General features: G+C 43.0%; 1 protein-coding gene across 2 annotated transcripts; it reads right to left on the reverse strand.

Moving 5' to 3' along the window:
• Positions 1 to 3763: 3763 nt before the first annotated feature.
• MCFD2 (multiple coagulation factor deficiency 2, ER cargo receptor complex subunit) lies at positions 3764 to 10567 on the reverse strand. 2 transcript variants are annotated; one of them, XM_045011438.1, is made up of 4 exons: positions 10414 to 10567; positions 6686 to 6831; positions 5904 to 6063; positions 3764 to 5272 (listed from the first exon to the last, which is right to left on the reverse strand). In XM_045011438.1, exons 2-4 carry the CDS (start codon positions 6823 to 6825, stop codon positions 5141 to 5143), a joined length of 432 nt encoding a protein of 143 aa, XP_044867373.1. In that variant the 5' UTR covers positions 6826 to 6831; positions 10414 to 10567; the 3' UTR covers positions 3764 to 5140. The 2 variants fall into 2 exon arrangements, with proteins under 2 accessions (XP_044867373.1, XP_044867374.1); XM_045011439.1 differs by lacking the exon at positions 10414 to 10567 and adding an exon at positions 10123 to 10357.
• Positions 10568 to 12624: the final 2057 nt, after the last annotated feature.

A 12624-nucleotide genomic window follows, 5' to 3' on the forward strand; every position in this document is an offset into this window, starting at 1 on the left:
GTGGAGGTAAATGCATGGTTATGCAGGTGGTGTCGGAGAGAGGGCTTTGGATTCTTTGATCACAGGATGTTGTTCCAGGAAGAAGGATTGCTAGGAAGAGATGGGATCCACCTAACGAAGAGAGGGAAGAGCATCTTTGCAGACGGGCTTGCTAACCTCGTGAGGAGGGCTTTAAACTAGGTTTGCCAGGGGATGGAGACCTAAGCCTTGAGGTAAGTGGGGAAATGTGATATCGGGAGGAAACACAAGAAGGAGGATCCATCTGGGAGGCCTCCTGATTCATACTGAGAAAGTGGGGTAATTGGCTAGTTATCTTAGTTGCCTGTACATAAATGCAAGAAGCCTGGGAAACAAACAGGAAAAATTGGAAGTCCTGGCACAATTAAGGAACTATGTAATTGGAATAACAGCCTTGGAGGGTAACTCACATGACTGGAGCACTATCATGGATAGGTATAAACTGTTCAGGAAGGACAGGCGGGGGAGAAAAGATGGAGGAGTTGCACTGTATGTAAGAGAGCAGTATGATTGCTCAGAGCTCCAGTATGAAACTGCAGAAAAGCCTGAGAGTCTTTGGGTTAAGTTTAGAGGTGACAGCAACAAGGGTGATGTCATGGTGGGTGTCTGCTATAGACTACCAGACCAGGAGGATGAAGTAGAAGAGGCTTTCTTCGGACAACTAACAAATTTCCAGATCACAGGCCCTGGTTCTCATGAAGGACTTCAATCACCCTAACATCTGCTGGGAGAGCAATACAGCAGTTCAGACAATCCAGGAAGTTTTTGGAGAGTGTTGGGGACAACTTCTTGGTGTAAGTGCTGGAGGAACCAACTAGGCGCTGTGCTCCTCTTGACCTGCTACTCAAAAACAAGGCAAAATTGGTAGAAGTAGAAGTGGGTGGCAACCTGGGCAGCAGTGACCATGAGATGGTCGAGTTCAGGATCCTGACAAAGGAAGAAAGGAGAGCAGAAGAATACAAACCCTGAACTTCAGAAAAGCAGACTTTGACTCCTTCAGGGAACTCATGGGCAGGATCCCCTGGGAGGCTAAGGTGAGGGGGAAAAGGAGTCCAGGAGAGCTGGCTGTATTTTAAAGAAGTCTTATTGAGGGCACAGGAACAAACCATCCCGCTGTGCAGAAAGAATAGCAAATATGGCAGGCGACCGCTTGGCTTAACAGATAAATCTTCGGTGAACTTAAACACAAAAAAGGAAGCTTACAAGAAGTGGAAACTTGGACAAAGGGAGAAGTATAAAAATATTGCTCGAGCATGCAGGAGTGTAATCTGGCAGGCCAAAGCACAATTGGAGTTGCAGCTAGCAAGGGATGTGAAGGGTAACAAGAAGGGTTCCTACAGGTCTATTAGCAACAAGAAGGTGGTCAGGGAAAGTGTGGGACCCTTACTGAATGGGGGAGGGCACCAGGGCCGGCTCCAGGTTTTTTGCCGCCCCAAGCAAAAAAATAAAATAAAATAAATGTAAAAAGGGGGACCGGAGTGCTGCTGCCAAAACAAACAAACAAGCTGGAGTGCCGCCCCTTGAAAAGTGCCGCCCCAAGCACATGCTTGGAACACTGGTGCCTAGAGCCGGCCCTGGAGGCCAACTAGTGACAGATGATGTGGAAAAAGGTGAAGCACTCAATGCTTTTTTTGCCTCGTCTTCACAGAACAAGGTCAGCTCTCAGACTCCTACATTGGGCAGCATAGTATGGGGAGGAGGTGAGCAGCATGTAGTGGGGAAAGAAGAGGTCAAGGACTATTTAGAAAAGCTGGACAAGTCCATGGATGTGGATCTAATGCACCTGAGGGTGCTGAGGGAGTTTGCTGATGTGTTTGCAGAGCCATTGGTCATTATCTTTGAAAACTTGTGATGATTGGGAGAGGTCCCGGACAATTGGAAAAAGGCAAATATAGTGCCCATCTTTAAAAAAGGGAAGAAGGAGAATCAGGGGAACTATAGCTTCACCTCAGTCCCTGGAAAAATCATGGAGCAGGTCCTTAAGGAATGCATCTTGAAGCACTTGAAGGAGAGAGAGGTGATCGGGAACAGTCAACATGGATTCACCAAGGGCAAGTCATGCCTGACCAACCCGATTGCCTTCCATGATGAGATAACTGGCTCTGTGGATATGGGGAAAAGAGGTGGACATGATATACCTCGACTTTAGCAAAGCTTTTGCTACAGTCTCCCACAGTATTCTTGCCAGCAAGTTAAAAAAAGTATGGACTGGATGAATGGACTATAAGGTGGATAGAAGCTGGTTAGATCATCGGTCTCAATGGGTAGTGATCAACGGCTAGATGTATAGTTGTCAGCCGGTATCAAGCAGAGTGCCCCAGGGGTCAGTCCTGGGGCTGGGTTTGTTCAATGTCTCCATTAATGATCTGGATGACGGGATGGATTGCACCCTCAGCAAGTTTGTGGATGACACTAAACTGGGGGGGAGAGGTAGATATGTTGGAGGGTAGGGATAGGGTCCAGAGTGTACTAGATAAATTGGAGGATTGGGCAAAAAGAAATCTGATGAGGATCAACAAGGACAAGTGCAGAGTCTGGCACTTAGGATGGAAGAATCCCATGCACTGCTACAAGCTGGGGACTGACTGGCTAAGCGGCAGTTCTGCAGAAAAGGACCTGGGGGTTACAGTGGACGAGAAGCTGGATGAGTCAACAGTGTTCCCTTGTTGCCAAGAAGGCTAATGGCATATTGGGCTGCATTAGTAGCAGATCAGCAGATTGAGGGAAGTGATTATTCCCCTCTCTTCGGCCCTGGTGAGGCCACATCTGGAGTATTCCATCCAGTTTTGGTCCCCGCACTACAGAAAGGATATGGACAAATTGGAGAGAGTCCAGCGGAGGGCAACAAAAATGATTAGGGGGTTGGGGCACATGACTTATGAAGAGAGGCTGAGGGAACTGGGCTTGTTTAGTCTGCAGAAGAGAAGAGTAAGGGAGGGATTTGATAGCAGCCTTCAGCTACCTGAAAGGGAGTTCCAAAGAGGATGGAGCTACCCTGTTCTCAGTGGTGGCAGATGACAAAACAAGGAGCAATGGTCTCAAGCCGCAGTGGGGGATGTCTAGGTTGGATATTAGAAAAAACTATTTCACTAAGAGGGTGGTGAAGCACTGAAATGGGTTACCTAGGGAGGTGGCGGAACCTCTATCCTTAGTGTTTTATGAGGCCTAGCTTGATAAAGCCCTGCCTGGGATGATTTAGTTGGGGTTGGTCCTGCTTTGAGGAGGGGGTTAGATTAGATATCCTCCTAGATGGGCACTATATTTGACTTTTTCAATTGTCTAAAGTGAACCGACATTAATTTTATCAAGATAATCTCATTGAGAAGAATCTTTGTATAGCTACATGCTCCCAGAAATAATGATTTTATTGAGCAAAGAGGGACATAGCCTTAGACTGGTTTTTATTCATTTTTTTTTTAGGTACATGAGAAACAAGGTTAGGGCACTGGTGTGCTAGCGCCACTACCTATTATGCTTACCAATACTGTTTCTTTGTACTTCCCCCATTTGTCGGTCTCTTGTCTTAAACTTCTTGGGGCAAAGATCATCTTTTTGTTCTATGTTGTACAACACCAAGCATAATGCAGTCCTACTCCATGATTAGGGACCCTATTCACTACAGTAATACAAATAATGGGAGCAAGGAAATTCAGCTGGTAGAATTAGGTAGATTGGTTTTTTTCCCCCCTGAAGAATTTAAGTGGGAAGTATTCTTGTATTATTCTTTCAACTTCAAGCTATTGCATCAGCTTCAAAATTTTATTGCTTGTATATCCCACATAAGCCATTATACAAATCTGTCAAAATAAGGAAATATCACAAGAATATCTGACCCACAGTTTTCATTGCACAAACATTTAAACAGGAAACTTTACAAATGCATTTTTCCTCATAAGAATAGTTTTATACAGAAAATGTCTTTACAGAAAAGGCTGCATTTAGATTCTTTGTCATGAACCTGATTGCTTGATGCACTAAGATTTTTAAGCTACACTTAAGACAGTATCAAAAAAAAAAAAAAAGCAGCAGAACATCACTTCTGTACTTAAATCTGCTTGACTTGAGTCTTGTTGAACCAAAACATTGAAAATACTCCTACAACCATTTTCGTAAGCAGATAATTCAAGTATCTTTAAGCTGTTCAAAGTGTTAGTAATGAAATACTTTGTATTTTTTCTAAAAATAACACCATAATGTGTGTCAAGATACATCAATATGAACCTTAACAAGGCAGTATTACTGTCTTAGATTATACTGTTGTGCTGAATAATACTATAACATAAGAGCAGTCCATGGTATAGAAAAAACTAAACAGAAGTGTTGTGTTAAACCAGTTTGATAACATGAACTTCAAAATGAATTTTCAGAAACTATTCTATTAAATGCTACAGCAATAAATGTAATAAAAATACTTATGTTTTCTTAAAAAGACCATTTAGGGTAGAGAAAAATCCAGTAAAGTACTACCTATAGAAAAACCTGACCTATGGGAGGAAGTTGAAAAATATAAATGGGTATTAAAAATATATTTATTTTTGCAAGACTTGAACTCCATAGGGTATTGTCATTTAAAAGTTCATAAACCACATTCAACAATCTTGTTTTATCTTACCATTTCTATGTTTTGAATTTTTGTACTTATATACAAGTTTTATTTCTGGTAAGTTGTATGTTTAATGTGGAGCTAGGAAGAATTTTTCTTGTAAAGGAGCACTACAGTCACGTGTTCACATTTTCTTGCTTTCCTGGCATTTTCTAAAGTAGGGCTCTTAACTGATAGAGGAAAATAGTCTACTTTCTCACTATCCTTATACTAGGAATCAGTTTGCCAACTGATGCTGAAGCATATGTAATTAGTAATTTTTCATATTAGCACTTTCAAGATTGAGATAGCTAGTTACTTTTAGTCAAGTTTAATTTCATCACTTCTGATTTATGTAGTGTTCTTTCCTCACTAACACAGATATTCCAACCTAAAGAATTAGAGTGGAATAAGAACATATCTTCCTACCATGAATACTGCACAGAGGGTGGCTTGTACAATTAGTTTATAATAGACTGTAATAAGTCACATTATACTGGGTCACATTTGCATATAACTAGAAGAAATAAAAAAAACCACTTATTCCAGTGATTTTGCAAACTCAGCATAATCAATGTATCCATCGTTATTTTTGTCATCATCTCGTAAGACATCATCAATTAGACTAATTAATTCTTCTTCTTTCATTGCCTGGGAGTGTTCACCACCTTCCTATGAGAAAGATATTAGTTACAGCAGTTTCTCTCAATCAGTGGGTTGCAGTGCCATGGAAGGCTGAAAGTTGTATTACATCTAAAGCAAAGAATATCTGGCTCCCTCATTCCACATGCACAGTTATTCTTCAAGGTCAAATATTCTCTATCATTCTCTTAAAACAAGCACACACACACACACACACACACACACACTATATCAGATACTTTTATAGTAGGTGTAAGGGGGGTTTGAAAATATTTGACTTCAAATAATGGGCTGCCAACCTGAAGAGGTGGAGAAACAGACTTGCAGCAAAGAGGCATGTTCACAACAGCACTGCAACATACTGGCCACACAGCTAGTAACTCCCCTTTCTACCCCTGCCCTCCAGGCTATTCTTTCCTCAGCATACTCATCATTCTCTTTCAGGCCACATTCACCCTAGCAGGCCACAACGTCTAAGCTAGGATAGGGCCTCTCTGGATTGTAAAGTTACAGATATAGTTTACTTAGTACTTTTATAACACTAAACAAGACTGATATTACAGAAAATCTGACTACACAGAAAATACATGTTCTAACTGGAACTACTTTTGAGAACTCATTATTTTGAAGAGACATATGGGCTGTTATAAATACTGCTCACCTCTTTATGTACATGTGATATAGCAGTGGCAAGTTCTAATCCATCAAGCAAATTATTGCCATCATAATCATGCATTTTGAAGTAATGGAGCTGCAACTCCTGTGGGGACATCTCAGATTCTGGTTTGTCAATTACGCCTTCTAAGTGTTCCATGATGTGGCTGAAAATAAAAAATAATGCCAGCTGTTTAATATTTAAAGGCCTGTTTATATTTAACTGTTCTTTGATCAGGGAAATAGTCTACAACACTTTGGATGAGATTCTGTGTTCAATCTCTTAGGTATGTGGCACAGAACTTCTCTCCCCCTGGTCTGCGAGTGTATGGTGGTTTTAAGCCACCATTGTGCCCTCTTGATACTGATATGCTGCAGGGGCTAGAGAGATCTCTGATATAATGTAGACAGTGCTGGGGGCCTGTAAGTTACAGTAGCCTCCCAAGGCTATCTCCTTATGACTGTCTTCCACACAGCCTGTACTGGGTGAATCCTCCCCCACCATCAGCTTTTAGGGCCCCTTGTTGAGGATCTGGCTCTTCTCTCCACTGTAAAGAGGAGAGAGGATGAGAATCTCACACCGTAAGTGTTCATAATACACACTTCCCCCCAGAATGCTTTCCGTGGACAGTACATACAAGGAAGAACAGTGTGTATGGCTAAGAGATTCTCCATACTGTGTAGACAGGGCTACCAGGCCCCTGAGTCTCATGGTATACTGGAGTCTCCAAATTCAAAGTGAATTACTGAGCAATACAAGTTTACATTTACAGAATGCAAAATACATACTCTTTGTCTTGTACTAGGTTCTTATCAAGGCGAATATTTGCTTGATGACTCTCCTCTGCATGCTCCTCAGCTACAGAGATCAAGAATGCAGACAGTAGGCAGAATAGCAAATATAGGCTAAACATCCTTGAAGCCATCATGATCTCCTAGCAAGAGGAAAATATATACATTAATACATATGAAAAATACACTCAGTAAAATGCAATATTTTCAATGTAATGAACATAATGGGCATATAGAATCCCTAATAAAATTGTAGGATGCAAGTATATTTTTCATTAATACTACTTAAAAAGCACACTTTTTGTGCTAGGCTATAAAACTGGGTGTAATGTCTAGTACTTTCCCCATCAAAAAACAGAAGGGCTGCAACCAAGAATTTCTTCAGTCTCTCCAAAAGCCAATTAAAAAAACCAAAAAACCATCTGGGATAGTTCTCAGAAACTACATTTTCAGGTTAGGAATATGCAGCTGCTAATCTTTCCAGAAGCCAAAGCCACAACAATTACTTGTGACTCTGTAAGTGTCTTCTAGTCAAACAGCCATAGCAACTTCACCTAGATGCATTTTACAGTATTTTCTTAAAATCTCAATTGGTCCGAGTAGGTCTCCTTTCTTACCTTTGAATAAAGGTGTTGCACATCATCAAACACTACTGAACTTTTTTTTTTTTTTTTAAAACCCAACAACAAAGCAGCAGTGGAAATGCTCAAATCTAGTTTTAAACTAGAACAGACATCTATAGAAACTGATTTTTTTAAACTAATGATAGAATTACAACAGTCAAAGCTAAGTTTTATTAAGCTATATTAATGAACCTTATTAACCAACAGTGCATTATAAAATTATTTAGAGTTCATATGTTATTGTAGTCTGTTTCAATTCTTTTGCGGCTCTGTTCAGTGACAAAGTGGCTATTTTGAAAGTGTAGTGCCACTAAAATTCTAGGGTGATTGTTTCCAGTATTTTGCTATGAGATAATATGTAATTACTGTATAAAAATTTGATACACTATTGAAACACTTGGCACTCATTAATGTTGCTTTCTCATGAAAAAGTATAAATCACTAAAATCATGACATAACTAATGGAATTTAATATAGGTGAAAGCAAAATAAGTGCTTGATACAGAATGGCTTTAAGTGGCAGAATGTATTAATAAGAACTAAGACAAAAATTATAAAGATGAACACTACCATGAAACAACATTCATCTACTTTTTCAGAAAGGTCCCTGAAGAGTCAATGCCTGTAACAAATCAGGACTAAAATAGAAGTACAAAGTGATATTTACCTGTTTGCTATTACTATTTGTTTGTCAGAAGGCTTGCTAGCACTTTGAGCTGCAGTAGCAGGTCAGTTAGTAGTTCCAGAAATGCATATACTAATGGCAGCTTTCACAATTCTATGGCCTACTGCCAGCATGCTACACAGAGTTTGCATAACTTATGAAAATATTAGGTTTTATTAACTAGGCATTAGGAATGGATCAAATATTTCTTCACAGGTCCCCTGAACCATCTTTTTTGTCTTTAAACAGCAAGGAAAAAAAGACGCCTTTTCATCGGGACACTAACAGTCACCGTAATTGCTCATTGAAAGGTGAACTGAATCCTTCTGTTTAGAACAAATCCCACAATCCTTAAGACTGCAATTCATTAACTGGTATGGTGTACCTGCTGTGTCTGGTGTACAAGGCAAGACAGCACTCCAGTGGTGCCACATGTACAACAGCATTCTGAAAGACTATAGACACACAAAATAGCACAGCAGCAAGTCATTTAGCTAATTGCGTTTGGACTGAAAAAAGTTATAGGTTAGAGAGGCAGCATGGTCAGAGGCTTTATCTAGATGAGAAAGTTGCACTGGTTTAATTTAAAACTGTTTTTAAAATAAGATTAAAGCTATATCTACACTAGCACTTTTGTCGATATAACTTGCGTTGCTCAGGGGTGTGAAAAAACCCACCCTTTTAAGTGACATAAGCTACACCAACAGAAGCAGCAATGTGGACAGCGCAATGTTGGCAGGAGACGCTCTCCCACCAACATAGCTACTGTCGCCTGTTGGGGGTGGTTTAATTATATTGACAGGAGAGCACTGTCCCATTGGGACAGAGCAGCTACACAGGAGATCTTACAGTGGTGCCACTGTATCAGTACAGCTGTGCTGCTGTAAGCTCTCTAGTGTAGACATGGCCTTAGTTAAACTGGTGGAAAACCCCCATATTCACACACTGTTCAATGAGTGATTAATTTCATTTTTGCTTCAGTGGTTTCTAAGGGCTTCTCTCCATGAGAAAGTTGCACCAGTATTACAGAAGGGATGAATTTAAAGTGTTATACTTTACACTAGTGCAGGGGTAGGCAACTTATGGCACACATGCCGAAGGCGGCTCACAAGCTGATTTTCAGTGGCACTCACACTGCCCGGGTCCTGGCAACCGGTCCAGAGAGCTCTGCATTTTAATTTAATTTTAAATGAAGCTTCTTAAACATTTTAAAAATCTTATTTACTTTACATACAACAATAGTTTAGTTATATATTATAGTCTTCTAGAAAGAGACCTTCTAAAAACATTAAAATGTATTACTGGCATGGGAAACCTTAAATCAGAGTGAATATATGAAGACTCAGCACCCCACTTCTGAAAGGTTGCCGACCCCTGCACTAGTGCAAACTATTATTTAGGTATACATGTGACTGATTTGTTTAGTTTCTGGCACTCAGGAACAGTTTAACTGAAATAAGTAATTTTTATACTGAAATAAGAATGTCCACAAAAGTTTAACAAACAAAGAAAACCACCTTCAGTTAAAAAAGATTAACTTTTGTTTAGACATGTAGGATGATCCAGGAAAGCTTGAGTGCTGTTGTCACCTCTGCCACTGATTCACTACATGATATATGGCAACTCTCAAATTCTCTGCTTCAGTTTCCCCAGCTGTAAACTGAGAATAAAAGAGGACCAAGTTTTCTGCAGACGTAACTCCCCTGACTTCAATTCACTTACACCAGCAGAGATTTTGACAGAGAATCCTGAACATCTGCTACTGCTAGCTTGTAAGGGACATGCCTATTTAAAACATTTTAGTTTAAAATGTACTGAAATCCAGACGTTCGTCTTAATGAGTTGAAGCTTTGTAAAAAAATAAAACTATAGCACCACTATTCAACCTCACTACAATTTACAAACGATTAGCAGGAAAAGTGACCAGGAGGCACGTGAGCAGTGACTGCAGGATTGTTCATTCATTTCAGTTAATTGCTTTCGCTGGCAGGGCCAAAAGGCAACGCCACGGCTCGTTTCCATCTACGTGTTACTCTAGCGCTACTCCTGCTACTAGACAGCCCCCAAACACCTCACGGCCCTGAGGCCTCCCCCGGCGGCAGGGGACAGAGCACGGCGCCTCGCGTGACCAGGTCTCTGCCACTGACCCTGGGCGAGTCACCTGGGCCGGCTCCCTCCGCGCCTCGCGCCCCGTGACGTCTTGCCCGATGTGGGGGGCACCCAGCGCGGGAGACCACAGGGAGCGGGCGGGCAGAGGCCGGTTCCTATCCCCGGCCGCTGACACCGCCTGCGGCTGCCCCGGCTCCGCCAGCCCGTCACAAACTCATCGCACCCGAGCTCAGCCCGGCCAGCGGTCGGTCCCCGCCGCAGAGCGCAGCGGCTGTGGCGGCTCCTCCAGCCCTGACTCCCCGCGGTGGGAGGAACGGCCCCGCACTCACCGGCTACGCAGGTACAACGTCCCAGGACAGGGCGCGAAGTCACAGGCAGGTGCGAGCGGGATTGGGCCAGGTCAGCCACCATCCCCAGGTTCATCTTTGACCCGACGCACGCTCGCGTCTTGCCACGCCCCCTCCCGCCCATTGGCTTCCGTCTGCCCAGGCTGGGGGGACGTCACGGCTCCTGGAAATTCCACGTGTAACGAAAACAAAGGGACAGGTGGGGGGAGGGGAGGGGTCAGGTGCTCGGCATGACACGCCCCCTCCCGTGTGCCCCGCCTCCTCCGTGACTCCACCCCCCCCGCCCTCTCCTTCTCTCTGCGCACCTCGCGCCAGCACTGCCCCTTGTGGTCAGGTGGGCCAGGCGGTGTATCCCGGGGCGGGGCTTGGCACCAGCGAGGCGGGGGGTGGGGGTGCTCCTGTGGGAGCCACCTGTCCTTTGGCCCTGGCCACTGACGTGTCCTGAGCCCTCTTGGGCCACTCTGCCAGCAGGGCTGGTTGTGGGTCCCCGTCCCCCCCAAGGCGTCCCAGGCCAGCCTGGCCCAGCGGCTGCCTGAGTCTTCAGGAAGCCTAGAGTGGTAGAAGCCCAGCTCTGCTTGTCACACTGGTGACACGGCCCAGTCTGAAAAATGCCATTGCAACACCCATAAAAGAAGAACATTCACAGCGTTTGTTCCAGTTGTGTGGGCAGGCGCTGCTTGGTAACCATTGCAGTGCTGGGCAAGGCACGTTGGAATGGAGAGGGGTGACCGTCTGCAACAGGAGAGTACGACCATTTACATCCCAGCCACAGCAAGCGGGTACCAAGCCTGCAGAGCTCTGCCATGCCCAGCAGGCCATATACAGCCATAGTTTGAACATCTGCATAATCTACTGAATGGACAGTTCGTCCTGTCACAACAAGTGGGTTTGGTTTGTGGGTGAAGGTTGGAGTACCACTGTTTTGGGGATTTTTTTCATCTCTAGTGTAGATTTTTTTCTCCCTCATACTCTGTGTGCGTGTTTGTATGTGGGGGCTTGTTTTTTTGTCATTGGTTCTAGAAGCTCCTCACCCTTCACATTACAGATGATGGTTGTGTTTATCATGTTTCTGGAGCACACTAGTTTGATTGCTTCAGATGTGATCCCCCATGTTCTTTGCTTTTTTTTATCAGTAACCATGTTCTTTATATGCATTGTCACGTCATCTCCCTTGTGTTCCCTTTTGTTTACATTGTACCGGTCCACTCCCTGTTTCTTTTAGAAATCTTGACTCTCTCAAGAAGTCTGTTAAGTCTTTTTGCTTTTGTAAGCATTCATCACATTGTTTTCTGTTAGTTATTAGACTAACTTTATTGACTAATTCTCCTTTATGACCCAAATATAGTAATGAAGGAAAGACCAGTTTAAAAGTATAGCTACCAAGCTGTCCTGCAGTGTCTCAAGCGTATTAGTGCCAACCTCAGGGCAGACTTAGGAAAAAGGGCCCAAACCCTAAACTGGTTTTGATTGCTATACTTAGATTTCACCAACCAATTATTAAGTGTAACTCCTCAGGCACTATAATAGCCTTAACATGTAGTCACAGACAGTCTGCAGGGGTACTCTGATTTGTCTTGCCACCCAAGTAAGCCTACCTTTGTGATAGATGGCCCCTTACCAAGGATCACAGCAATATTCAGGTTATTCCCAGTCTTAAAAGATCAGTCACTTACCCCAGGTCAGTTGCATTTTAGTTCTCACACCAAAGACAATGCTTGTAGCCAATCCTATAATAGACTATGTAAAGATATATAGGAAAATGAAATAAGAGAGTTTTTACAAGGATAAGCAGGTAAACATACATACAGAAATGAATAACAATCTTAAACTTCCAAAGTAATGTAAGTTTCTATGATAAGCAAGCACTTCAGGGCTAACCCAGGCTAAGCACTGGGGATCTTTTGTTTATGCCTAGTAATTCATTAATGATGTGGAGGATGGTGTGGACTGCACTCTCAGCAAGTTTGCAGACGACACTAAACTGGGAGGAGTGGTAGATACGCTGGAGGGTAGGGATAGGATACAGAGGGACCTAGACAAATTGGAGGATTGGGCCAAAAGAAATTGATGAGGTTCAACAAGGACAAGTGCAGAGTCCTGCACTTAGGATGGAAGAATCCCATGCACTGCTACAGACTAGGGACTGAGCAGCTAGGCATCAGTTCTGCAGAAAAGGACCTAGGGGTTACAGTG

Source organism: Mauremys mutica, chromosome 3 (genome assembly GCF_020497125.1).
Source record: "Mauremys mutica isolate MM-2020 ecotype Southern chromosome 3, ASM2049712v1, whole genome shotgun sequence".
Classification (NCBI taxonomy): Eukaryota; Metazoa; Chordata; order Testudines; family Geoemydidae; genus Mauremys; species Mauremys mutica.